The 26,644-nt window shown below is 49.3% G+C and overlaps 2 protein-coding genes across 5 annotated transcripts in view; one reads left to right on the top strand and one right to left on the bottom strand.

The window, feature by feature from the left end:
- GGCX (gamma-glutamyl carboxylase) lies at positions 1 to 23,217 on the bottom strand. 4 transcript variants are annotated; one of them, XR_015798145.1, is made up of 16 exons: positions 20,189 to 20,763; positions 19,389 to 19,592; positions 15,363 to 15,521; positions 14,209 to 14,374; positions 13,001 to 13,079; positions 12,246 to 12,352; positions 11,964 to 12,127; positions 11,016 to 11,293; positions 10,443 to 10,574; positions 7,509 to 7,660; positions 6,802 to 6,971; positions 5,337 to 5,467; positions 4,693 to 4,840; positions 4,338 to 4,533; positions 2,545 to 3,928; positions 1 to 1,988 (listed from the first exon to the last, which is right to left on the bottom strand). XR_015798145.1 is itself a non-coding variant. In XM_088152119.1 (15 exons), exons 1-15 carry the CDS (start codon positions 23,131 to 23,133, stop codon positions 3,781 to 3,783), a joined length of 2,268 nt encoding a protein of 755 aa, XP_088008245.1. In that variant the 5' UTR covers positions 23,134 to 23,217; the 3' UTR covers positions 2,213 to 3,780. The 4 variants fall into 4 exon arrangements, 3 of the variants coding, with proteins under 3 accessions (XP_088008245.1, XP_088008244.1, XP_088008246.1); XM_088152119.1 differs by lacking the exons at positions 1 to 1,988; positions 20,189 to 20,763 and adding an exon at positions 23,100 to 23,217 and having other exon boundaries at positions 2,213 to 3,928; XM_088152118.1 differs by lacking the exon at positions 1 to 1,988 and having other exon boundaries at positions 2,214 to 3,928.
- The window catches only part of VAMP8 (vesicle associated membrane protein 8), a 20,940-nt gene continuing 16,966 nt past the window's right edge, over positions 22,671 to 26,644 (top strand). Inside the window, exon 1 of the mRNA XM_025168356.2 lies at positions 22,671 to 23,035. Coding sequence (XP_025024124.2) covers positions 23,033 to 23,035 — 3 coding nt within the window. The 5' untranslated portion in view covers positions 22,671 to 23,032. The remainder of the gene's footprint in view (positions 23,036 to 26,644) is intronic.

Consider the following 26,644-nt stretch of genomic DNA (forward strand, 5'->3'; position numbering starts at 1 on the left):
ACATTTATTGCTAGCCTTGGTGGGCACATATTTTTTTGTAATACATATTACAGGAAACTAAAGAAATTGTATGTATTAATCAACTTTGATTAAACACTGATTAAATGCTTGCTTTGCTTTCTGTTCAAATAACACAAGAATAAAAGAATAAAAGAACTAATTTTGAACTCTATTTTGAGTGGATTCAATCAATCATTTTGTAACACATCTCATTTGGGAACCAAGGACCCAGAGTCTGGAGGAAAAATGGAGAGGCACACAATGCACGATGCGTGAAGTCCAGTGTGGTTTCCATAGTCTGTGTGGATTTGGGGAGCCATGTCATCTGCTGGTGTTGGTCCACTGTGCTTCATTAAGTCCAGGGTCAACGCAGCCGTCTACCAGGAGATTTTGGAGCACTTCATACTTCCTTCCGCAGACGAGCTTTATGGGGATGCTGACTTCATTTTCCAGCAGGACTCGGCACCTGCCCACACTGCCAAAAGTACCAAAACCTGGTTCAATGACCATGGGATTACTGTGCTTGATTGGCCAGCAAACTCGCCTGACCTGAACCCCATAGAGAATCTATGGGGCATTGCCAAGAGAAAGATGAGGGACATGAGACCGAACAATGCAACGGAGCTGAAGGCCGCTATTGAAGCATCCTGGTCTTCCATAACACCTCAGCAGTGCCATAGGCTGATAGCATCCATGCCACGCCGCATTGTGGCAGTCATTGCTGCAAAAGGGGCCCAAACCAAGTACTGAGTACATATGCATGCTTATACTTTGCAGAGGTCTGATATTGTTCTATTTCCAATCCTTGTGTTATTGATGTCATGTAATGTTCTAATTTTCTGAGATTGTGAATTTGGGGTTTTCATAAGCTGTACGCCATAATCATCACAATTATACCAAAGTTAGGCTTGACATATCTCACTTTGCATGTAATGCGTCTATCTCATATATTGGTTTCATCTTCTGAGTTGCCTTACTGACATAAATGAACATTTGCATGATATTCTAATTTTTCGAGTTTCACCTGTATAAGGAGACCCGCAAGATTCAGAATTTAGATCCCAGTTTGTCATATGGTTAAACTTGTGGGCAAACTTTCTCCAGCAGTGGCAAAACTACAATTCTGTGAAAAAATATTTGCCTTTTTTCAGTTTTTTCTAAATGTGTTTCTTTTCCATTGAATGTTTTTGGAGCTTCATGCAAGTCCTACATGATATACAAAGAGTTGTCTGAGTGACAAGTACCAAACTTTGGTGCTTGTTTCAAAGTCATCTAATATACAATGTGCCGGTATGAAAAAGTAACTCTTCCTTAGTTCAAGTAGTTAAAGGAGTAACAATCTATGTCATTAAACAATCAGATCTAATTTGGACCAGCCCTGCCTTATATAAATCTCACAATTTTGGCTCCCTTACCATTGGGAAGTCCTCACTGCATAGTGCCATGCCCCACTCAAAAGAAATTGCTGAAGACCTTTGTGAGTCTGGAAAAGGTCACAGAAACATTTCTAAAGCTCTGGGGCTCCTCCAATCCACAATCAGCAGCATAATCTTGAAATGAAGACTTGGGACAGTAATGAATCTTTCCCAGAGTGGCTGTCCTGTCAAAACCATTCCGCAGTGCCCGGGAGGCTCAAAGGAACCTTGATCAACCTCCAGAGGTTCATGTCTCCACACACAGAAAAGCACACGATTCATGGGAGAGCAGCACAACAAAAGCCATCGTTAGGGACACTGACGCTTGTCTCAAAAAGCACCTGGATGACTTCTGGAAGAATGTTCTATGGACAGATGAGTCAACCTGATAGTTATACCACCTACTGAGCAAGGAGGTGTTAGTATCATGTATTGGGGAGTGCTTTGCTGCCTCAGGGCATGGATGACTTGCCATCATTAAAGGCAGTATGAATCTGCCTTGTAATCAAGAGAATTCTACAGGAAAATATCAGGCCATCAGTCAGCTGATGTGCAAGAGAATTCCAAGCAAGTCTGCAAGAAAATGAAAAACAAATAATCCAACGTTTTAGAACAACCAAGTCAAAGTCCAGAACTAAACTGTACACAACTGTTTTGACAGGACCTGAAAGGAGTTCATTCTAGAAAGCTCTCAACTGTTGAAGTTGTGGAGGAATGGGTCCACATTGCAACACTGAAGATTGGAAGAATGGGTCCACATTCCAACACAACAATGTGAGATACTGACCTCCAAATACAGAAAGTAGCCAGTTGCAGTTAAAGGACTGTAATCAAATATCACATCTAAGGGACAAGTATTTTTACACTGACGTATTACATACTGGACGACTTTATGAAAGAAATGGAGCAGGCACCAAACCAGGTGCCACTGTTCACTCCCACACCCCTCACTAAGGCCCACATGAAGCTCTGTTAATATTCAGTGGCAAAGATTTACACAAAACTGTCAGAGTTGGCAATATATCTTTATTCTCTCCTCCTCCAGGAATATATCAAGCCCCTTGAGCCGGGGGTTTCATTTCAAATGACAGGGAGTCCCACTGATGCCTGGCACAGGAGCATTTCCTACCTGGCCACAGCTTCCTCGGATGCCCTGCCTTCTAGCTTTATGGGAGAGATGTGGCCAGTGGCTAGATGGTAAGAGCAGCGTCCTTAAAGGTGTGATCCAGATACTTCTATCCACAGAGAAGAACCAATGTTGCCGAGAGGCATGAATGGAGGGAGAGAAGACAAAGGGAAAGCAGCAGCCACCAGAGAAACACGTCCTGATAGCCGATGATTTCCTGCCACCTGAAGGATCAACCAATGACAGATATACTGATTTGCAGATTTTAGGTATCAAGAACACACTGATTTTTGTGCAATATAATTTTTAATTTTAAAAAATGAGGCCCTTCTTGTCTTAATCACACGGGATGTAGCCAGCCCTTCTCCTCGTAAGGCTCTCAAAGAAGCTGGGGATACCTATGAGCTTGTGTTGCTAGGCCTGATCTCAGTTATGGAATATTATGGGATAGGGACCAAGACTGGGAGAGATGTCTCATGACCTTAGAAAAGATCCTTGGTTCAGCATCTGCAGCCAAACAGAAATCTCAGAAAGCAGAGAGGAAATTCTAAAATCCACCGAGGAGCAGAGAAGCTATTAGGACTTGCCCAGCCAAGCCTGCTTTTTTTGTCCCTGGCTGGATTCATACATTCCTTTCTCCCCCACCCCACAAGCTGCTTAACTGACCACTCTGCAGCAAAAAACTGAAACCTTGTTGACTTGCTAAATTAGTCCTAATAAAGGAACAGCCAGAGTGATCTAAAAAGCACCCCCTCTGCCCAAATCCTTCCGCTCAGCTGCACAGTGGGGCCAAGACTGGGATCTGCTGGGATCAAGAGGCCATGGAATGCCCACCAAAGAAAAGCCACTGTTTTAAAGAGTGAAGGTCTCTGATTTCCTCCCAGCCACTGTCTGCCCAAGCCCTCCTTCCATCAGATAGAGATCACAACTGTGCTGGCCAGCTGAGTCCAAGAAATCTGCACTCCCCCTCCCTTCCTGCAGCATTTTCTGCAAGGCCTACTCAAGCCCTCTAGGGCAGGAGAGGACCATGGTGGCTCAGGGCCCACTCCCTGACTCCCAGAAAGAGGGAATCTGGAAGAGGAATGGGCTCTGCCTCCAGTTCAGATGGTTGGCCATGTCAATGCCTGCCATACAACACAGAGTGGCTCCTTAGGTGCTGGCTACATCCCTCTGGATTTGGCCCACAATAAGACCTTCCTGCTAGTAGTGGTGATGTGGTAGCTGAGGTAGCGATGATTCTCAGAGGTCTGAGCGCTCTGGCCCACGCGGTGCCATCTCCTGTTGGCCACCTTGTTGCATGTTGGCATAGGCCACCTCCTGGGCCAGCTGAGCGAGGGAGGGGCGGCCCAGGACCAAGTTCCGCAGGGAGATACAGGTCATCAGAAGGCTGTGGGCAAGACCAGGGAGAAGCTGTGAGGAGGGTGCACACACACACAGTCCAAACTGAGCTGATTTGAGAGAGCATAGTGGCCGGTAAAACAAAAGTCTGCTTCGAGTCAAGCTCAACTCTGGGGCCTTCATGTCTTATCCATCTGATTAGCAAGGATAAGAGACGTTCTCCTGGGAGACTTTTTTCACTAGAACTACAGGATTTCCTGATGATCTTCCATCCAAGAACTAATCACGTTTGACAGTGTTTTTGAGATCAGGCAAGGGGAGTGAGGTACCAGCAGCTGTTCAATCTCATGGACTTAAAAAGATTTGGAAAGCCAAGCCTGAACAGCCACAGGACATCGGCTATTAGGAGAATGCAGGAAGCACCCTGCAGGATCCCAGAAAAAAGGCTCGTCTCTCACCTCCTGCGGAAAATGAAGTATTTCTTGCTCAAGAAACGCTGGAACCGCTCGGGCAAAGTGGCGTTGCGCCTCCTTTGCAGCTCCTCCATGTGCCGGCGGCGGTGGAGGAAAGCCACAACGACTGGGTCTGTCTGGGTCACGTTGTCCAGAGAATCATCCAAGATGGGCTGCAACTCTGGGGGGAGAGGTTCCGTTTCTGCAAACAGGGAAGGGGCAAAGATGGGTTTTAGGAGATGAAAGGCCCTCTGGAAATCAGGCAAGCACAGAGAAAGGAAAGCTACAAAGCAGGCTGCTGTTCTGGAGCTGGTGATGCAGCTGAGGGCCTGTCTGAGCACCAGCTGGTTCGCAGGCTTACCAGTCCCATTCTGAACTTTCTCCCGCAACTCCTGAAGTCGAGTGAAATTCTGCTGAAGGGCCGCTTCTGTCGTGTTGACATAGAGATACATGTAACAGGACGGCTCCTGAGAGACCGTGAAGACCTTGTGGTACTCCCCGGCTGGCAGCTGTGACCAAGAGAAGATGGCAAAGGCTCTGGGCAGCCAAAGGCAGCTGGGAAAAAGCCACGAGGAGAGACCTCCCCTCCAAAGGGCCCAGGGGAACATGGTATAGTATCTAGGCCATTTCCAGTGGTGGCGAGTAACATGCCTTCCCAAACAACCCAACCTGGGAGAGGAATTGGCATCTGAAGACGCACAGAACAACCAGACCCAGACTGGCAACAGTGGACAGGCTGGGTCACATCAGGGGATGTAGCTAGCTGTACAAGTGTCTGTATATGGATGTGTGCAAACAGTAGATCCACCTATATATATACACAAAGGTATGGCTCTATGGTACATGCATGCATGCATACATACAGAGTCTTGGCGGGCCAGTGTTTCTTCCCCACAGTGGTCCAGCTTCTGAGGCTCTTTCACTGGGCGGGACAGGGAAGCCACACATTCTTTTGGTCAGTGCATCAGCTGCTGTCCCCACACAAGCACTCAGCCTGGCCCTCACCTGGATCTGGTCTCCCTCCTGCAGCGTATAGTTCTTCTGCACACTGACAATCTCCACGATGACTTCCCCTTTCAGCAAATGGAGACTGGTGTTGCCAAGGTCCTCACTCACAAAGTTCTCCAGGTGCAGCCCTGCCATGGGGGTGGGCAAGCAAAAGTATGCAGCAAAACCCACAGGAGCACTCAGGCCCACAGCTCTTTCCCAGTAGCTCCCCCAGTCTAACGAGGCAATAATCCTCATTGTGGCTGGCTGACACCAGAAATCAATGAGGGAAATATGTGCAGCATGATAGAGACTCACCTTACTACCCAAGGTCAATTCAGAGACACATAAGAAGGATGGAGCCAACCCCCAGCTCAGGGTAGGAATCCAAAGTAAAGTATCCTGGACAGATGGCAGTCCAGCCTGTGCTTGAACACATCTAGGGAAGGGGAGCCCACTCATTCTTCAGAAAATTGGTTCAATGTTCTTACTATTGGGAAGTTTTTTTCTAAAACATTAAATTGGGGTCTACCTTCCTGTAACCTAAACCTATTGTTCTGGGTGTCCTGCGCTCTGGAAAAAGAAGAGAACAGGTCTCCTGTTCCCCCAGCCATCTTGTTCAGGGCAAAGCATACTCAGCTCCTTCAATCTTTGTTCCTATGTCTTGCTTCCTAGTTCCCTGATCATCTTCTCTTTCTTTCACTGAACTTGCTTTTCTGGTTCTCTGAATTCTTCTTAAAGGAGTAGAACTGGGCATAGTATCTGAGGTGAAGTTCATTCATTTGGATTTCTGAATAGAAATGAATTAACTTTAACGTTTTAGCCCACAAAAAAAAAAAAAATAGCCCACTTTCTATTATTCTGTGTAACTTGCCTAGAACCTTTCTTTTCCCAAGCTCTGTAACCCTTGCCATGGAACTATGTTTAAATATGGTCACTGACTATAATAAGATACTCATTGTCATCATCATCATCTTCTTCTTCTTCTTCGTAAACAAATAATGCAATTCTTCCTCCCTTTCTATTGCTTCTGTTCCTTTTGAACACATTTCACCCTTTAATTGCTGTATTTCAATCATGGGAGTCATCTCCATTAATCTGTTAAATTTTATTATTAAATTAATATTTATATAATTTAAAATAAATTAATAAATAGATATTTAACCTATTAAATCATACTGCTCTAATCTCATATGGCTTGTTTCCCATATTCTGAATACAGACCATGAATGAAGGCCAGGAATCTTATGAGCCAATCTTCTTTCTGACTTCTCTCTGAATGGGTTAAGAGGCTCCATTTCAGCAGCACCCACACTTTCACAGGACACAGGTCTTCACCTGAGGTCCTAGCTTCAGAGTTCTGTTTCCACCCCAAGGATTCAGCTGAAAGCCTTCCTATTCAAGCCCCAAAGCAACATCCACCATCTGGACTTGGCTCAAAACAAAGATCCAGATCTAAGAGAACACAACAGCAACCGGGTACCTGGGAAATCTGCAATGAAGACAACCTCGGTCTGATTGTCCAGCGAGCTTTCAATCTCCATCAGTTTTGTCCGCCAGGGTGACAAGTCAATCAGGAGAGGCTTCAGCCATGGCGTCTTCTGGAAGGGGGACCAATGAGCCTGTACAATATCCATGTTTGGATCAAAGAGTCTGGGGAAAAGATGAATGTAAAGATATTAAATGCAGAAGGAACCGACCCATGGTCCAGTGGGATCAGTAGGAAGAATCAGTCCACCTGCTTGTTTGTCTGTATGATCCCATACAGCTACCATATTTCCACATAACATTTTCCTGAATAGATTTCGAATCCATTCTTTAGAAACCAGGGATTATGCCAATATATACTAGGTGTGCCAACTGGCCTTTGTTTTAAAAGTTATCCAAGATTCCATCTCTGTTCCCTGCTAGGACTGAATGCTTCCCGATGAGAAGCAATGTCCCCATCTCTAGCCAGCTCCAACCTCTTCCCATAATCTCCCCAGGTGAGGGCCCCTTTTTCAGTAATCCCAATTTTGCTGTTGGCTACATTAAACTTCTGCATGACAAATTCCAAAGACAGCACTTTGCTTGAAAGCAACATTTGTTGAAGATTCTGGAACTAAATCAGGCTGGCCATTTTTTAAAATTAATCAGTGTAATAATTGGTGTAGTTTGCAGATATGTACAACCATCGGCTGCCTCACTAACCTTTGCTGGAAACGATCATTGATGGAGACCCAAACGTCAAAGTAGATCTCTGGTTCCGAAACATTGTAATTACGCAACAAATGACTGAGACAAGTGGCATACTGCTTCAGCATGTCTGCGTGGTCCTTCCAGCGCCGGCTCTGTGTGAAGACCTGCTCCAACATATACAGATCTCAGCTGGAAAACAGGTGCGCAGGTGGCAGAAGGAAGGGCAACAGAGGAGGAGGAAGAGAGGAGGAGGCACAGCACTGGAGAGGTGATTGCAGCGGAGGGCAGAGAGCAGACCTCTAAGCCCAAGTCAGAAGGGTGACTTCCAAGGCTGATATCACAGGCACTAAACATACTTCATTGGGATATTTTGTCCTGACTGCTAAGCAGGCACGGCATTTTGGTAGGAGATGGAGTTTTGTTCCACAGGAAAGCTAGAAGGAACAGGAGTCTCAATTATGGGTTGCACAGAAAGAACATTGTTGGGAGGGTAATAGGACCATGTCTATTTATTCAGTCTATATTTAGATATAACGTCTATACAGATTAACTAATAACACTGTTCTCTGGGGTATCCAAGTCCTCCTCCTCTTCCTCCAATATGAAAGTACAGTGTCTCAAAACCCCAGTGTAAATGTTTTCCATTATGACTAAAAACAGGGCTGCGCTATGCTTTGGATCTCAAGCCGAAAAGGCCTCCAGAGGGTGTGGAGGGGCACAGACCACAGCTCTGGGGGCCTCCTTAAAAAATGGTGCCTTTTCCTGGGGTCACACAGTACCTTGCTAAACCCTTCTGGCTCCTCCTCAACATAAACGCGTATTTTTCTGGGATTGCACAGCTATGATGTGAGCCCAGGAAAAGATGCAGCTTGGCACTCTGAAGCATGTTTGTGGCTTCAGGTCTGAAGTGCAGTACATCCTTGGTGGTTCAAAACATGTTTAAAGGTCTGGAAGAACAAATATGGATCAAGCATAAAAGTGATAGTCCAGACTCTGCCAAACGCTCCATCCCACAGGCCCCAACACATTCAACCAGTGTTGTCCAAACTTGGCCACTTTAAGATGAGTGGACTTCGACTCCCAGAATTCCCCAGCCAGCCATGCTGGCTGGGGAATTCTGGGAGTCGAAGTCCACTCATCTTAAAGTGGCCAAGTTTGGACAACACTGCGTTAAACTAATCCAAAAGAACTGGCAGAGATATTGCTCTGGATCTCTCCATTGATACTGCTGCAATCAAAGAGTCCAAATCACAAGAAATATGAGCAATTTAACTTCCAAGCGTCTTGCAAAAGTCTTCACCAATTTTTTTAACTAGCGCGATCAAAAGGCCTTTCAGAAATTTGGAAAGCCCTGCTGAGGGCACACTGAGCGGCTACTGCGAGTCACAGAGCAGGGCTGATCTGGATGGACTTCTCAAGGGATTTTCTTCCCCTACCACCTTCCAAACTTAACTGCTTTTAACTCAGGGGCACATCAAAGAGATGCTCAACAGGAGGAAGCTCTTGGGTACAATCACATTAACTGCCTGAATGACCTCTACCTTTTGGAGAGCCATGAGATAAGAAGCAACAGCTGGAAAAAAATTCCCCAAGATTCCAGGAATCTGCTGGATCATAATTTTAATAGTACTCCCGTTGTGGTAAGAATTAAAAACACTGAAGAAGATCAGACAGTGACAAAGGAGAGAAGCTAAAACTACCAACCATTAAATCTGTCACAATCTGCCCAGCTGAGGAAAGGAGATGTGGCATATGCCCTGGCAAGATGGATTGGACTGGCAGCATCATGGCTGCTATGGCGGCTACAGAACACTGAGTGACCCCCAAAGGGACACTCATCCTGGACATGCTCAGCACCAATGCTGGGACCACCTCTGGCAATTAAAGTGGGAAACTATTAGGCAGGACATCAAATAGGGTCTTCAGTCTGATGAGCACACAGGCATAGTCATCAAGCCGCCTGAATAATCTGAGGCCTGTCCCTCACTCCTCACAGGGCTGTTGTTGCAGGAATAAAATTAGGATAGTCTTTCTGAAAAAAATATAGTAAGAGTTCAACAAGGATAAGCGCTTCAGAGGAATGCTTCCTACAGACAATGGCCACTGAAGTGTCCAGCAGCCCAGAGACACAGCTTGCAGAGAGCACTTTTCCAGTTCCAGAGATTCCAACAAGGCTGGTCTTCTCGCGTATGAGAAAATATTTTGGGTAACAGGTTTTATTTCAGACCTGCTCCCTGGAATCAGCAGGCCGGAGAGCAGTTTGGAAAAACTGTAATGCAACAACCCCAAGGGAAAGCAGGAGCTGGCTCTTCGCTGAGCTAATTTATGGTGCCGGCTCCTGCTATCGCTCCTTCAGGGGAATAAAATCCATTAGATTAGTTTATGCAAAGAAGCTAAATAATCTGGAAAAGACCAGTTAGGAGTCCATTAAATAAATTCTCTCTGGGAACAAAGAAGGATTAGCAGAAATGGGAAACAAGAGAAGGAAAATCTTAACAAAGTCATTAAAAATTTAAAATCCTCAGATCCATAATATAAAATTATTTTCCGGAAGGACAGCCTTGGAATGTCCTAATCCAAGAATGTAGTTCTCCAAGAACATTTGTGATTACATAAAAATGTATCAGGAAATATCAGTAAATCATAACCTCTGCAGGCACCAATGGGAAGGGTTCCCTCTTGCAGACCCCTAAAGAAGCTGTCTGTCCAAACATAACCTTGCACATTTATTGCTTCTGCACAGGAAGTTGTACGGACTCCATCCCACATGACACATGCCTTTTTTACACACACACACACACACACACACACACACAGAGCAGGCAACCTGACAGGTGGCAAACTCCTGTAGAGCACAAAATAAATGTTCACACCCTTGTTCCAACAAGCCATCACTACTCCGGATTCTATCATTCTAGTGCACACTGAAAGGAAAGAGAGACTGACCCCAGGGTTCAGATAGCCAATCTCCCCAGTGTGACTGTCACGGTAAGTAATCTTCACATGTTGGTGGGAGCGTGAATGGACCATCATGTCCCATGAGTAGCCGTAGAGCCCATTTGTCCAGTTGTTGTAGCCCTGCAGGGAGAATTGTTGGAGGGAGAGTTGACTTCTCCCAGAATAAGAGGCACTTGCTGTTCTGTTCCTCTCGCCCCCTGCCAGTAATGGACAATTCCCCAAGTCTTCCTATCTCCCTTTGGATTATTTGGGGCTATTTGGGCTACTAAAGCTACAAGGAGCTGGAACTCAACCCCGCAGCCCTGATTCAAATTTAGCTAGTGGTATTCCACACATGTTCAAGCTCAGAGCCCTGTCCTTCCTCTTCCATGGCTGGGATACTGCTATGAGGAAGGGACAGGACAGCCACTGTTTGAGGGGCTCTATCTCTTCCGTCCCTTGGCTAGCTCCACCTTGTTAGGACCTGAACTAGGGGAAATTTCATCAATCAAATACTATCCAGTCTAAACCTTTTGTTCTGAAAACCACTTATACTTTAAAAATAACCATGTTCTTTCTCACCTGGGTAATGAAGTGTGAGTAAGGTAGGAAGAACTGCTCCAAGATATACAGAACTGTAAAAATGGTGCCCAGCTTCTGCCGCAGCCCCAATTTCCGAGCTGCTCCCCTTGGTCTTTGCTGCTCCATTTCCAGATAAACACATTCCAGGCTGTGCTGGGGAGGTTTTGTAAGTGGCAGGAACTTTTGGACGCAGGCAGGGAGCCTGGTAATCAGTCGGCGTGGCCAGTCTGGATAGCAGAAGAGTGGGCTGGTGGCCAGCATGGTGTAGGAGAACATGCCTTTGGATGAAAAGTTGGAGTGTGGTGGAAGGACAGGTGTAGGCTGGTCACTCAAAAGGCAGATCATCTGCTTTGCATACATAAATATCTGGCTGGACGCCCAGCATCTTCAGGTGTGCTTAGGAGAGACTCCTGTTGAAATCTTCCTGAATTGCTTCCATTCACATGAGCAACCCAGATCAAGATTTATTTGTAACTTCATTAGATTTATTGCCCTCCTTTCCTCCAGGAGCTCAAGGCAGCTTAGCCCTTCATTTTATCCCCAGAAGACCAACTCTGTGAGGAAGGCTGGGCTGAGAGTGACTGCTTCAAAGACACCCACAATTGCAGCCAGAACCAAACCTGAGTCTCCTCAATTTTAGTCCAAGGCATTATCACTACACAAAGTTGTACTGGTCTTCCATCAACCACACACTAAATCTGTAGCAACAAGCAGTATTATGTAAAATAATCCACCTTTAACAAAAACTTCTTTACATAACCATATGGAAGGCATCACTACTCATCCCAGGTGAGCAGTTTTTACAAGCATGAGTTGACTGCTCTTCACAAAAATAGACTAAAGTCCAGGTCTTAACCCATTTTAACATAAGACCTATCACTCAGCATCCTACTTTGATCAGTTTTCGTGTGGCTTCTTAAAGGGACAGTTGGATTCTGCAGAACTTACCAATGCTGAAAAGTTGGGAATTCATGCAATGGAAGTAGGAGACAAAGAATATGGCTACGGGGCGGGTAGCATCCAGGAAGAGCAGAAAGCCAGCGGTGAGGTCTAACACAAGGCCTCCACCATGCACCACCAATAAACTGGTCAACTCCTCTGAAAGCAACAACCTGAGGAACAAGACAGATGGGTTAATCTAAAGGTGCAACCTCTGGGATGGAGGAAGAGGAGGGAGCCAAACTGTCCCAATCCACGTGCTGCCTTCTCTGTCTGATTTCCATTACTCACCTGAAGGGGCTGAAGAGCCAGTGCCTCGCAAGGGAGCCCATGGAGTAGCCTTCCACCCAGTCAGCATCCAGCTTCTTGATGCCCGCAATGAAATAAACAATGAAGATCTGTTCAGAAACAAAGACAACAATGTGAGACTCCAAGGTGAACAGTGAGATGCACAAATCACTAGCCACAGGAAGCAGTGTTGAGGCTGCCATTTCCAAACCACCTTCCAAATTATGACCTCCTCACAAAGATTTCCATGGCCGATTCCATCACTCAACGTTCAGCAAGAAATGACAAGAACCCTACATGGCTTTGGAGTGTCACACTGAAAAGGATGGGGAGCCAGAACATAGATGTGGGCAGGGATGGGACAAGCGGTCAATTTCATTTCATGTCATTTGTATCCATGCTTACCTAAAATTAAGTAATAATGATTACTCCCAACATATTTAATAATTTCCCTATTCTGTCACCCTAAAAATTACAACTGGATGGCAACTCTGACAGGGCCCTCTCACAAGCCTGAGGGCCCAGGATTAGAGAAAGGTAGGCCTGGCTCCTTACCATCCTACTGGCTTTCTCTGGTCACTAGTGGGATCACTAGAGCTGGTGGCTCCCCCATTTCCATATGACCTCTTGAAACCTTGGTGCCAGTATGAAATGCAGGACAAGGAACGCTAGCTGGGAGCCATCCATAGCACTGAAGCCGCCCACCTTTTGTTCCTACAGGCAACCAATATGGCCGATGGCACTGCTCTGGAGAATACCTGCGTGCGAAGAATGGTGTAGTTCCACAAAGGGACGTGAGCATTTCTCTTCCGCGGATGCAGGAGGCCATCAACCGACCTGAGGAAGGAAGCTCATTACTAAGAGTAGGGACTAGGGGCAGTCTTGAAAAGTGGCCAATGGTTCATCAATCTCTGGAGAAACCCTTGGGTGAGTTAGCTTGAGGACATCCCGACTCTTGAGCATCAGTCTCAACAACCCTGATTCTACATAGCCCAGAATAATTAATTCATCTCACTGAAGCACAAAGTATACTAAGAGTTTATTTTTACTAAAAGTATTGGTTTTTAGGTCAAAATTAGGAAGCATTATTAATAATTTCCTGGGTCATCCAGAAGGCAACCACATGAAACCAGCTTCCTCTATAATTTGAAGACGGTCATCAGTCTGCAGAATATTAGGGTTTCACAGGGGTTAACTGAGCTTCATTTCCAGCTCATAACCAGTACAGAAAATTGTGAATGTGCAATGTGATCATATGCTAGAAGGGTTTGCAGGACAGGTAATGCCAGATACTGGCAGGAAGGCTTTACGGTCACTATTAGTCAGTGGTAAAGAAAAGGTGAGGACAAGATAAGGATCAGATGCAGATCTAGAAGGAACGTTGCTACCACCCAATCTGTAGCAATAATGGAGTTCTGAAGGGATGGGAGAAAGCTTCATCTTTGAAAACCAGTTTCAGTTCTGATATGCAGCCGTGGAGATCGCTGTCTGACCTGGACAAGCTGCAAGCAAAAAATCCTTTCCTCGGTTTCTCCGGGGAAGAATAAAATGTGTTGCAAAATGCCCTAAGAATGGACAAGAGGTCAAAAACAGGAAGCAGAAAGAGAAAGCAAAATAAGACACTCCCTCTGAAATGTGGCTCACCCGTCCTATTCCTGCACTGGAGAATTTGAGCCTCTAGAAAAATATACCTGTGTCTTGGACACCCAATGCAAAGTAAGAAAATCCCAACATTTCCTTTTTGAGGCCTCGTATTGTCACCAGTGACCAAGGCAATTTTCTTGTGCCACAGCAAATACTGTTGGCCTTGCTGTTCAAGTGACTCCCTACTATGACCCAGCGGACTCCAAGCTGGGGATAAGGTCAAATTTAAATTACGCAACTGAAACGACAGGAAATGGGTTGATCGGAAGGGAAAAAGCCCACCGTGCCTTGCCAAAGCCCAGAGGGAGCAATGAGGCCTCACCAGTAGCGATTTGCATTCATGAACAGCAGCTGGAAACCCAGGAGGCCGTACAAGTAGGAGTGGTTGTTCCAGGTGGTCTTGTCCAGGAAGAAGATATACCAGTAGGGCAGCAGGAAGAGGAGGCAGCTGAGTCGGTAAAAGCAGCCCAGCATGATACCCAAAGCACCTGAGGGAGGGAGGGAGGGAAGGTGAGGGGGGCTGTCGTGAGGCCTCGGAGTGCTCTGGGTCAACCCGACAAACTCCAGCACTTTCTCGTCAATGTTTTTTCTGCTTTATGTTCAACACACATAGGAAAGTCTTGGCTTTGTTTTCAGTAAGGCAAGATTAATTATGCAGCATTCAGCTAATACAGAGAAACAAACTTCATCTCCCCCCTTCTTTACAGCTTTGGCCAAAAAGAGTCCAGTATACTGTAAAAGAAGAGTAAATCAAGTTACTGTTGCTCTTGCATTACAAGCCGAACCATTTCCTCGTCTGCCTTGGAATGTTTCTCCTAGCGAGGCAGTGTCTAACTCAAACCTATAACTATATTTGTAGTTATCCCTAAACCCTCCCCACAAGCCACTCCTTAAGTTAATCAAGGGCTTTATCTCTGCATGGCTACTACTCTCTTATGGCTAGCAGCAGGTAGACCTTATTTCTTCCGACTGTCTTCTCCCTCTGGCAAGTTGGCACACCTGCTCTTCTATCTTCAGATGACTTTCCCTGGAGCCACCCAGAATAAGCAACTCTTGATTTCTGGTGGGCTTCGGACTACACTGGAACCAGGAAATCTTCAATGGCCAAAGCTGTCTACATTTTCTGATTCCCTAACTACTTTCTTTTTCCCCTATAAAACTCCAGCTCCCTTCCTGCCGAGTCATCAGCCCATTTCCCCCCCTTTCCCCCTGCCTTGTGAGAAACTCTGCGGGTGTGACACTTCTCGTTTGTCGCACTGCCTGCCATTTTCCCAAACCTGGGTGATCGCTTCCAAGTCTGCAAGATCGTGCTGGGCTGCCCCGGTCCTTTCTGCCCTTGGCAGCAACACGTATTGCAACAAGGCCCAGCAGGGAAAACAACACAAAAGTCAGGATGCCAGAGGAAGGGGTCTCGGCCAGCACACCCAGGTTACCTCCAATCCCTGTGCACAACCCCAGTGGGCTCAGGGTCCTCACCCAGCAGCATTATTGTGTAAACAAGGTACATCCAGTCCAGAGGAAGTGGCTCCAGGAAGTTGAAGAGGGGGAAGCGACAAACTTGCAGCCCATCCAGGTATTTGTGATCCAGGTAGCTCAAGCCTCGCTCTTGGGGAATGTCCAAGGCCATCAGCAGCCCTGAAGAGGGGGCAGAGAAAGGGGCGGTCAGTGGCAGAAATGAAACAGGCTCCCTGCATGTTCAACGGTGAGCAAGGAATTCACTAAACAGGGACTGGAATGATACTGGTCCGAAGTGCAGTCCTTGAATGCACGCTGGATGGAGGAGCCCTAGAGAAGAGCTACTCAATGGCTCTGTGCAACCACTGACAGTCAACTGGGATCATGTAGTAGAAGGACCGGACGTGATCTGAGAGATCCTATAGTCCAACTCCTGCCCGGTGCAGCAAGGCACAGGGGCCTGAGATGGATCGCACACACCATCCAAGTGCTTTTCACCAACACTGAAGGGTTTAGGCAAATTTGTCAATCCTTCCTTTCACAAGGTCAGCTGGCAACCAATTTACTTATTTCCCAGCTCTCATTTTGTTCAGTTCCCAGAATAATTCAAATAATACCGTCCAAATCTCGTTTTTCTTCTTCCAAGAAGTTCACTTGTTCTCTGGGGCTGCCTTGGAGACCAAAATGATCCCCAAATGACCAAGTGGGCAGGAGATCCACATAGCAAGGATTTTTGCAATGAGTGCGCTGACGCTCTTTGTCCTGGGATCTCCAGGCTGCAGCCACCCCAAAGGAAAGGGGAAGGACTGCGTGGGAACCCACCTGGGGAGCAGCCAAGGCGGGGGAAGCAGACCAAGAAAGGCATTTACTCAGAGGTGAGCAACTGGACCTCTACTACAAACAAGCAGCCCTGAATTGCCAGCCTCTCGCCAGCAGGATCCCCACATACGTATCCAACTGAAGGTCATTCCAGGTAATACTCAGACTTAGTAAACACTCAGAAGTGAGAGTAATTATGGATGAGGAGTAGACAAGGCTTGGGAGGTTTCTAAGCACAGGGGAGAAAACCAGTAACTTAACTGGGAAGTTGCAGAAAGAACCCAACAGCAAGGTTGGCTGCTCCGTGGACACACACACTTCCCTTGTGCCAAACCTCTGTACTAACACAGATCCAGATGGATGACACTCGAGCAAGCAAGTAAACTTCACAGGACAAAGCAAACACACAGACACTCCGGGAACGAGTCTACTCAAAACTCCCAATTCTTATCGAGTAACCTAAATTCCATCTTGTCCCATAAAAGGTAGCGATGGACCCTGAAAACTGTAGATTTGGTTAATTTTTCCCAAGGCCCTTATAGTGGAGATCAGCATTATCTTCAGACAAAGCTGGCTGTAGCAGAAGGAATCCAGAGCACCAGAGACCAAGAGAAAAAGGAAAAACATCAATTTACTGTATAAACATTTCTTGGAACAAAACAGTTTTTAAAGCCTTACCAAAGACATACTGAATATCCCCCCCAAGTCCCCCCATTGGTATCCCCTAAACAGTGAGGAAGGACAGGAAGGCCTGGCGCAATATGGTTCATGGGGTCACGAAGAGTCGGACACGACTTAACGACTAAACAACAACAACAACAAACAGTGAGGAGGTATGGGGATCCTCAGCACTGCTCTCAGGATGCCTACACAGAGGGGGCTAAATCTGGGCAGGAGACACTCCTGTATGCAGATGGCGCCAAGCCATCCAAGGCTCCGTGGGTGACAACCATCACCTTGATGTTGGAACCTGAAGCTGTTACCAACCAATGCAGTGACAAAGAACAGGGGTCATGCGACTAAACCACTCCGTTAGCAGCCAACTTGTTTTCAAAGGCAGCGTAGCAGCTGGGTCTCAGAAGCCCCCCCCCCCCGAAACTGGGAAGACCTTTTCCAGGGGTCCTGCTGAAAGGCAGCATGGATCAGGATGTGAGTCACAGTTATCAGGGCTTCCTGGCCCAGGTGAGCCTGCAAGCTGGCCCTGGCCCATCTCCGCCTACTGCTTGAGCAGGAGCCATGAGTCCGGAAGAACCCCTAAGTCACAAATCTGCTTTTTAGGGGGAGCGTGACCCTGCTCAGAGCATCAATCAGCTATAAGCAGCAAGATTGCTTTGCCGGGGTTTAGTCTGAGCTCTCAGCCGCCAAACACCAGGCTAGGACTGGAGGAGTGCAACTGAAAGTCATCCCAAAGCAGTTTCACACGATATTAAACAGCCCAGGACAGGATGTTAAACGTTTTGGTACTCCACACTGCAGAAACCGCAGCTGTGACCGCTGAATTTGGCTGAAGCCACCTGTTCAGGATGGAGCAGAAGCATTGCAAATGTTGCCTCCAACCTCCCACCGTCCCAGGCAGGCCAGAAGGACAGCCTGGCCGAGGGTACTGAATGCTGGTAGGAGGTATAACAGGACCGGGAAGGGTGCACGCCTTCCCTCTAGGTCCTGATGAAGGTCACCCACCAGAATGACCTATGCTGTTTCTGTCCCATGCCCAGGCCTGAAACCTGCTGGAAAGAATCCAGAAAATCCGTTTCCTGTAGGGCTGTCTGCAAGTGAAGCCCCCCATCTCTCCAGAAACTTCCTCAGAAAGGGAAGATGTATGGCTACAATTGGACGGAGATGACCTCTTCAGCAGGGTGTGCTCCACTGCCTCCTTCAAGCCAGGCGTTAACCACCACCCAAATCCAGCTGCACCCAGCCATTCCAAGGATCCAGCACCCGAGGGTGGTGCCCTATACATGAAGTCAAAACCAAGCACTTCACTTAGGGCTTCATACGCTGCGTGAACACTGTGCTAAGTCTCCCTTCCTTAGAAAAGCACCTTTGATTTTCATTAGCACAAGACTTATCATTTATCACTAGGGAGCTCAATGCCAGTGCCAACCCTCTCATTTCTGACACGACCTACGTGGAAACAAATTGTTTTGTGCAGCTTTTCCCAAACCACGTACAAATTTGTGTGCCACAATACAAGTATACAAGTCAATTGCAAATACATGTAAATGCAACATGTTTGTGTATTTCTTAGAAACTAGAAAGTATAATGGTCATTTTTTACTCCTGGCAACTGCCTCTTGCAGTTTTCTTCTTCCTAAGGCTGAGAGAGAATGACTGGCGCAAGGTCACCCAGCTGGCTTCGTGCCTCAGTTGGGACTAGAAGTCACTGTCTCCAGACCCTTCACCATTACACCAAACTGGCTCTACACATACACGCTTACGCAGTATAATATAAATTTGCTAGTCACTGATAACCGATAATTGCAATCAACATTTTATAAACATTTAAAATTGATATTGTAATGAAAGAAAAATTAAAAGAAAAAAAAGAAAAGGACCTCCTGCTCAGCCCTTGCCGTGGCGGTGCCAGGTAGCCCTCACTGCTGCAGTTAAGCCAAGGCGGTGAGCTGGTGCAGGACTCCTCGTGCGTTGCGAGCCTGCAGTTTTGTGCGACCTACATTTTTTATTATTATTTGGGGTAACTTAATTTTGTGTGCAACTGACTTTTTATCAACTGCACAGTTCTGCTGTATGCATGCGCGCACCTCACAGGGAAGACAGTATCCCACCAACATTCAGACTCACTTTGATCCAAGGCCTTGGCTCAGCCTCCCAGCTTTGTCCCCCCTGAAGACTTGGCAAACAACCCTTTGAATTTATCTAACCTTTTGATAAATTGTAACTAGACATTGCTACATTGTAAGCACGCATTGCAAATAAACATCGTAACCAAAGCGGGATTGAAGAGCCGGGAAAGCCGGCAGGAGGAGCCCCTGTGCGGCAAGGGCAAGCACAACCCGCCTCCTTCCGGGGGCTCTAGCCAGGGGCCCTGAGGGCAAGCGGGGGGGGGCGGTGTGCCAAGAGGAGCTGAGGCAGGGAACGGGGACTTGGTATCCCAGCCCCCGAGGCCTTCTGCTCTCTGACCAGGCCTGCACCGCCCAAGGGGCCACGGTGCCCTTCTTCTGCTGTGCCCTCTGTGCCAGCCCGGGCTCTGGGCAGAGCCAAACTCACCAAAGAGGAAGCGGAAGACCCCCAGCGCTGCGGGGTCAGCTGGCCTGTTGAGCAAGCACACAAACTGGTGCCAGCTGGCCAGGTCTGCACATTCAAAGCCCAGGAGGCGCCTGGCCCAGCTGTGGGCGCCTGGGGTGGGTGCCTGGGCTCCCGTCTCCTTTTGCGGCATCTGCTGGGGCACAGGAGAGCCGGGTGTCTCTGCTCCTGGAAGCCAAAGGGAAAGGAAGGCCAGTGAGTCCTTGGGAAGGGGAAGAACCACCCCCAAGTCCCAACACTGCACAGTAAACTACATTCCAAGGGAAAGAAGGGGAAATCTATTCTGGGGTGGAAAGAAGCACAGCACAGATGGATTCACACAGCGTGTCGAGCCCGGGCTAGCCAAACATGATCGTCTCGTCCGCGTGACATGCCTGCTCAAACAAACCGTATTCAACACCAAATGCCACCCAGCGCATTTCTGGAATTACGTGGCCTCGAAATGACGAGGCGGCTCCCCGAAACATCCGGAGACAACGGATGGGCTCCCACAGCCACCAACCCCCCGGGCTGGCCAGACGCAGGGCGCGGCGCAGCCCCGAACCGCCAGTCTGCGGACGATTAAGCCCGGGGAGGCGTCTGCGGGACGGCCGAAAGGTTTTAAACAAACGGCAGAATTCATCCGCGGAGGGATCCGGGGGCAGCCCCGGGACGGGCGGAGGCAGGCGGCCTCGTCAAGAGCGCGCCGCAGCCGCCGGCAGCCCTCCTCGCGTCTCGGGCGGACCCGGGCTTTGCGGGCAAGGCGACTCGGAGCCTCGCTCGACCTGGGGCGAGGCCAGCAGCGCGGCGCGGCTTCATCCCGGCGGCGGCGGCGGCGGCGGCGCGTCCTCGGTCACCAGCGGGCCTCCGAGAAGAGCAGCTGCAGCGAGGCCGCCACGCAGCCCGCACTTCCGGCCGGACGCGGCGCCCCCCGGAGGCTCCTGCCGTCGACGGGCCGTAGACTCGCGAAGAGGAGCGTTGGCCGGAAAAGGGCTCGTGCCGGCCCCCTGCTGAAGTCAGCACGCGCTCCGTGCCTGCCCAGGCTGTGGGTCTCGCACTCTTGCGCCACTTGGGTTGAAAGTAGCTCAGTGGCCGGATGGAGAACGAGCGCGCTCCCTTTGCGTCTGGGTCCACCAGGGCCCGCCGTAATCGGCCTGGTTGACCCCCGGCTCAGACACCTGCTGCGTACGGGGAAGAGGCCGCCTGGAGAGACCAGACTCTTCCGCTGCGCAGAGCGGCCCGGGGAACGAAAGGCGCGTCCCCATCGGTTGATCGCAGCTCCAGGAGTCACCTCGGCGAAGCGCACTGCCTTGTCCCACCGTAAGACGTGAAGCGGCTGCTTAGCAGCACTCCCGGAAACCAGAATGCCTTAAGGCTGCCTGAAGCCTTAGGGTCACGAGATAAGGCAAAAAGAGGTCGCCGGGCACGTTTGTGCCAAAGTCAGGCAGCGCTAGGCCCCTCGTGGCTCTCGCTTCAATTCAGACATAGTTCAGGAGTGGGCAGATCTCGGGCGCTGGGAACCTCAAGAGCAGCTGCCCTGCCCTGCCCAGCCCTGCCCAGCCCAGTCCCGCCAGGAAAGACCTCCAGATGTTAACAGGACCCCCTCCACCCACGTGGGGACTGAGCACTTGATCTCACCATCCTTTCAGGCAGAAATCCTCTCCTAAGAATGCCAAGGATTTTTAATTTTAGCAGCCTTTTGAGGCAGGAAAAGGTCTTGTGACTCATAGAGGATGGAGGCCCAAAGCACTGTACGGGTGGTCCTTGCTCACCAGCCACTCATTCAGCAACCATTCAAAGTTATGATGGTGCTGAATGGGGGGATCTATGACTGGTCCTCAAAGTTGTGGCTGTTGCAGCACCCCTGCAGTCACACGATCACGATCTGAGCACCTGGCAACTGGCCTGCACTTAATGACAGTTGCAGCTTCCCGGGGTCACGTGATCGCCATTTGCAACCTTTCCTGCCGGCTTCCTACAAGCAAAGTCAATGGGGAAGCTGGCAGGGAAGGTCACAAGTCACTCTGATAAGTCTCCCTGCCCCAGCCTCCCTTGCTCATGCGCCCCGCACCCTGCTTCCCCTGGCCTCCCTGCACTTGTGCAAGGCCTGCGTGGGGCCTCTCAGGGCCCCCCACCCCCCCACAGCACCCCCGCACTCCTTACCTGGGATCCCCTCTGCTTCCCACTTAACAACCCATGCGTCTTGGGGTTATGACGACACTGGGACTGCTGGGATTGCTGTTGCTAAGCAATGCAGTCAGATGACACAGCGCTTTCCATTGCTTAGCAATGGCAACCCTGGTCCCAATCACGAGGGCCATCTGTAGTTGCTCCACTACAATTTGCCTATTTTTGCCCCTCGCCCCCCGCCCAGGATGTCTTTGGCACAACTGGAGGTCTTTGGCACACTTTATTTTTTCACTTGTGAGTCTTTGAGGTGATGCTATTCCAGAGGGCAGGTTCAGTGAAGGAGAAGGCTTGTTTCCTGGGTCCCGTCAAGTGATATTCTTTGTTAGTGGGAACCAGAGAGTGCCAACTCTGCCCGATTACACAGATGGGCAGAAACGATCAGAGAGAGGGTCCCTCAGAGAGCCAGGCCCAATGCCATGAAGGGCTTCACAAGCACCCTGAATTTCATCCAGAAGCCATTCTCCCCTTAAAGAGAACCGGTCAGCAAATCAGCTACCGGAGCAAATCACCTGGATGGAACTGATGATCTGCCTCCCTTTCAGTTCCGATTCAGGCCTGGCCATGGGACTGAAGCAGCACTGGTCACTCTGGTCAATGACCACCGGGACCTTGATGGAGGAGCGCATCCCTCCTGGTCCTGTTGGATACCACAGGGGCATCTGAAATGATGAGGCACAGTGACCTGCTGGGATTGGGGAAGGGGGCACCGTTTTATGCTGCTTCTGCTCCTCCTTCAGTGGGCATTTCCTGTCAGAGGTCCGGGGGGGGGGGCAGCACTTGACCCCGGGAACTCCGCTCTGGGGCTCCCTGGGGCTTGGCCTTTCCTCCACATTTTTGAACACCAGCATGAACCTGCTGAGGGGGGTAATTTGCCACTTCAGAGTGGGCTGTCATCACTATGGCGACCACACCCAGCTCTACATGGGCACCCCAGGCCAAGTCAGAGGGGGCGCTATAATCATTAAAAACTATGAATAAAAATATTTCTGGAATTCTGCCGAGGTACGCCTATGCCCTGTGGCATGGAGACTTCGCCTCCTTCGGGAGCCCGAGACGCGGGGACCCCCTGACTATCAAGGCCGCCTGGATTCCGCAGGAGCCCCCGAAGCGCAGGGCCCGTCCGGGAGTCGGGAAACCACGACCGGCTGCGCGGCGTAAAGGGAGGCGTCGGCCTGGAGCCGGGCGGAGGGGCTCAGCGTGGCCCTCGGGGTGCACCGCTCCCTTCCCGCTCCCGCGCCCGGGACTCGTCTCGGCCCGGGCGCTCCCGCTGTCCCTTGCTGGCGCTCTCTCGCCCAGAGAGGGAGGAACGGCGGTTGGACCCGCCCAAGGCTACCTGCGAGGAGGCGACGGCGCGGGCGGAGGAGGAAGTAGGAAGTCCGGGGACCGCCAAGTATCGGGAAGCGGCCTCGACTCTCGAGGCTGAGCGGAGCTCCTCGACGATGGTAAGCCGCCCTCGGAGGGGCTGGAAGGAGGGGGCGCTCCCCAGGGAGGGGTGGGCCACCGTACCTGCCTCTGCGGCGGGGAGGGGCTGCGCCGCCATTGCGCTCTGACGTGGGCGGGAGGGGCGCCCGCGACTGGCCCTGGGGGGCGTCGGTGCCCGCCGAACGGAGGAGCGGAAGCCCTCGGCGGGCGCTGCACGTTCGGCGCTCGGCGCAGGGTCCGCCTGCGCTCGGCGGGGCGTCCGGAAGGCCGGCCTCGAGCTTGGCCGGGGCGTGAGGGGCGCGAGGGGCGGGCCGGCCCACGCAGAGGCCCAGGTGGACTCGGCGGCCGAGCGGGGAGGCGACGGGGGGCCCCGAGGGCTGCGCGCTTGGTCTCCGGGCGGCTTCCCGAAAGAATCCCCAAGCGCTCGCGGGTCGCCGCCGCTTTTGTAGAATAACGAGAACGATAATAATGATAATAACCATAACGCCGCCAGCACCATCAGCGCTTCCTTCTCGTCTGGCATCCCAAGGCAGCTACCTGGGCTCCCCCCACCCCCGTCCTCCGACCAGCCCTCCGAGGATAGTTGCGGGGGGGGGAGGCAGGGAGGGAGCGGCAAGCGAGCGCTGCAGCGCGGGTGAGGGAGGCGGGTGGCCCCGGTCTCCCTAACCCACGGCTCATTTTAGCCCACCGACTCAGTTCACGCATCAGGTTTCTGTCGCTTTGTGCCCCAGCTCCGATCGGGTTCCACATCTGGTGAAGGGAAGAATTGTTTCAGGATTATTGACTAAATCAGCTGGAATTCAGGCTTCCTAGTTTACTACACCGTAAAGTTTTTTTTCCTTTTGCCAAGCACAGCAATTGGATTTACACAGCTTTAAAGGCAACATTTAATTGTGGCTTAGTGTACCGTATTCTCTGAACCCGCTGAAGAGGGTGTTAACAATAATCGAGGCTGGGTGCCGCCCAGAGGTGAGGCCTGTTTTTCTCAGGCAGGCAGCAGGCAGGGGGCCAGCCCAGCCCCTCTGCCTCTCCCCCAGGCGAGTCCAGCAGTGGCCCCGAATGGAGATGAAGCCTTGACCTGGCAGAAATGTCTCCCCTTTCTTCTCTGGGGAGCCAACCACCTTCCTTTGCTTTGCCTGGCAAAAACCTCTGGGGCTGGCTCATGGGAGACCCATCCCTTCCTCCTCGTCCCAAAGGAGAACTTTTCTCCTGGTTGCAGCAGGTGTGGGGCAAAGGTTTCCTGCCTCGACCCAGAACCAGCAAGGGCCGTGTGTGGCCCTGTGTCCTCCTAAAGGCTCCTGGCTTCGTGCTCTGCCCCCGCTTTTCTGAACGGGAAAAGGCAGGCACAGCTGGAGCAGAGCTGACTCCCCAGTCTTTCAGCCGGTTGTGGGTGATGCAGGGAAGGGCCCCTGAGTGGGGCAGAGGTTCCCTATTCCGTCCCCGGGGAGCAAAATAGTTTTCAGGATTGCCAACCAGATCCTATTTCTCCCTTTTCTGAACTGAGCTTTAGCTTTTTTGCCTTCATCCATTTCAAAGCAGTCCCAGAAATCTGCAGTCTGTGACATCCAAATGCCAAAGTCACCTGATCTGAAACTCCAAAGGATTTTATGTAGATCAGGAATGCACAGATTTCTTGGGCCAAGCCTCATCTTGGGCCTTGAGAGTTCCCCCAGGGATCAGGTTCCAAAAAGTAGATGCGTCCAAGGCAAAAGCTAAATTTAATTTTATTAGATTTGGCTGAACTAATTAAATATGTGTAATATGCTTGCTTCTGGGGGGGAAAAGTAAATTTGGTGGCAATTTGTGGAGGTGTTCTGAAGGCCACACCCAAGCTTTTGTGGGCCGCAAGTAACCCTGGGTTTGAGACTGTTCACCCTTGATGACATTGTTGCATGAAAGGTCCTGATAAATAGGTGTCTTCTAGAGAGAGCAATGGAAATACTGGTGCTTGGTTCACTTGGAGATTTTGAGTTGTTTCGGCTGCAAATGCAGAACTCTTTTGGCATGAACACTCAAAGGCAACAGCTGATGACACCCACAATTAGGCTGTGCTTAACAACAGATTTAGGATGTTGTGAGAAACCCATGCCTTAACATGTTCTGTGAATCAGGCCACCACATGAAGCTATGAGATGATTAAGCAGAGCATTTTATATGAAGACAGCAATTTTATTAACCTGGTTTTCATTTGCTTTGTGAATCCATCCTTAATCTGCCAGATTCATGTTAGTTCTAAACCAAGCGACTTGGCATTTTGTGAACAGAGAGGGAATCCCGGGATGATTTAGCCTAACCGTGCCATGATCTTGAGTTCTGTCTGACACAGTGAGGGAGAACCATCTTTGACTTTCATCTGGACTTTAAAACTGTGTTTCAATTCCAGCTTCTGATTAACTTTGAATTGCACTTCTGGTTTGTAAAGAAGTTTTAGAAAATGGTTCTATAGTCTGTATTGCCTCACCCTTGCAGTGCAGGTCCTTTCAACAAAGGTGACCTGACAACAGGCCATTTGGCCAACAGGTAAAACACCCAGGATGTCAATCAGAGCCCTCTTCCTGAAGCTGTCTGGGCTCCCTGAATTGGATTCATGCTACTTTGGGGTGATGCAAGGGAGGGAGACCCTGAACTGGCCATCCCTGCTTTCTCTTTCTCTGCAGAACATGGTGGCTTTGTGGAAGAAGGCACAAGGGTTGTTCTGATCCAGGTTCACAGGCTCCAGTTGCATCTTTTAATCAATCATTTTCCTGGTGCTCAGAAATGAAGTAGGGTCAGTGTGTGGAAATAGGAAGAGGTGGTAAAAAAAGGTTCCTCGGAAAAGTTGTGGCAGCCAGCTTACCCTTCAACCTGGAGGCAATTTTCAGGTGTCTGTTTCTTCCTCCAATTCCTACTTGACTTTTTATGGTGCCATCTCATTTTCTGAGTGTTTGTTAGCTATCCTTTGGTAGTTCGAATATGACTATTATAATACAGTATTAGTATTAAGTCAGCAAGTAATGACAGCTGCTAAAACCCTCCAATTCTTGCTAGTTCTCTCCTGCAGCCCATCCCCAATTTTTCCTCATTTCTAGAGGTGGGCGGGTAGGGAAAATTCCATTCTGGACTTTGTGGGAATGCATGGAAGGAGGATTATTCCCCCCCAAATACTACTTTTTTTATTGCGGGGGGGGCTGGACCCAAGTCACCACACTATCATATTGCAAATATGGGCTTTTTGGTTGGTATCCAGAAGTTTAGTATATATGTTTTTGCAAAACGGCAAGATTAGGTTAAATTTAAGGATTAGTAGTTGCAACTTGAGTGAGCAATAACAAATATTCAAATTCAGCCACTAAAGAGTAAAACAACTTTATGTATCTTACATTAGTTCAGGAGTGACAAGTAGAAAAAAATTATCCAGTTTCTGGTGGCACTCCTACATTTGCATAAAAAGCCTTAATCTAAAGTAATTCACACAACCACTTTTGTTGGCTAGTTTTTTATGTCTGTGTGATTCCAATCCATTTGTTTAGTTTTTGAGTCAATATAGTATGAGAACCCAGAAAATTTGGTAACTAGATTGAATTGCTCACAGTTTCACCTAACATGTAAAGAAAACAAAATCATTGTTTGTTCGCGTCATCCTATCTATG

The sequence above is a fragment of the Python bivittatus genome, unplaced genomic scaffold (genome assembly GCF_059951505.1).
Source record: "Python bivittatus isolate LINGU-HERP-01145 unplaced genomic scaffold, Pbiv_v1 ctg000680_np1212, whole genome shotgun sequence".
Classification (NCBI taxonomy): Eukaryota; Metazoa; Chordata; class Lepidosauria; order Squamata; family Pythonidae; genus Python; species Python bivittatus.

Excerpts from the sequence above, each read along its gene's own strand:
- GGCX (XM_088152119.1), bottom strand. The coding sequence starts at position 23,133 with ATGGCGGCGCAGCCCCTCCCCGCCGCAGAGGCAG. Across the intron at positions 15,522-19,388 it reads GGTCTTCCGCTTCCTCTTTG|GGCTGCTGATGGCCTTGGAC; the intron begins GTGAGTTTGGCT and ends CCCCCTCTTCAG. Across the intron at positions 11,294-11,963 it reads TTCCCAACTTTTCAGCATTG|GCATGTTCTCCTACACCATG; the intron begins GTAAGTTCTGCA and ends TTTCATCCAAAG.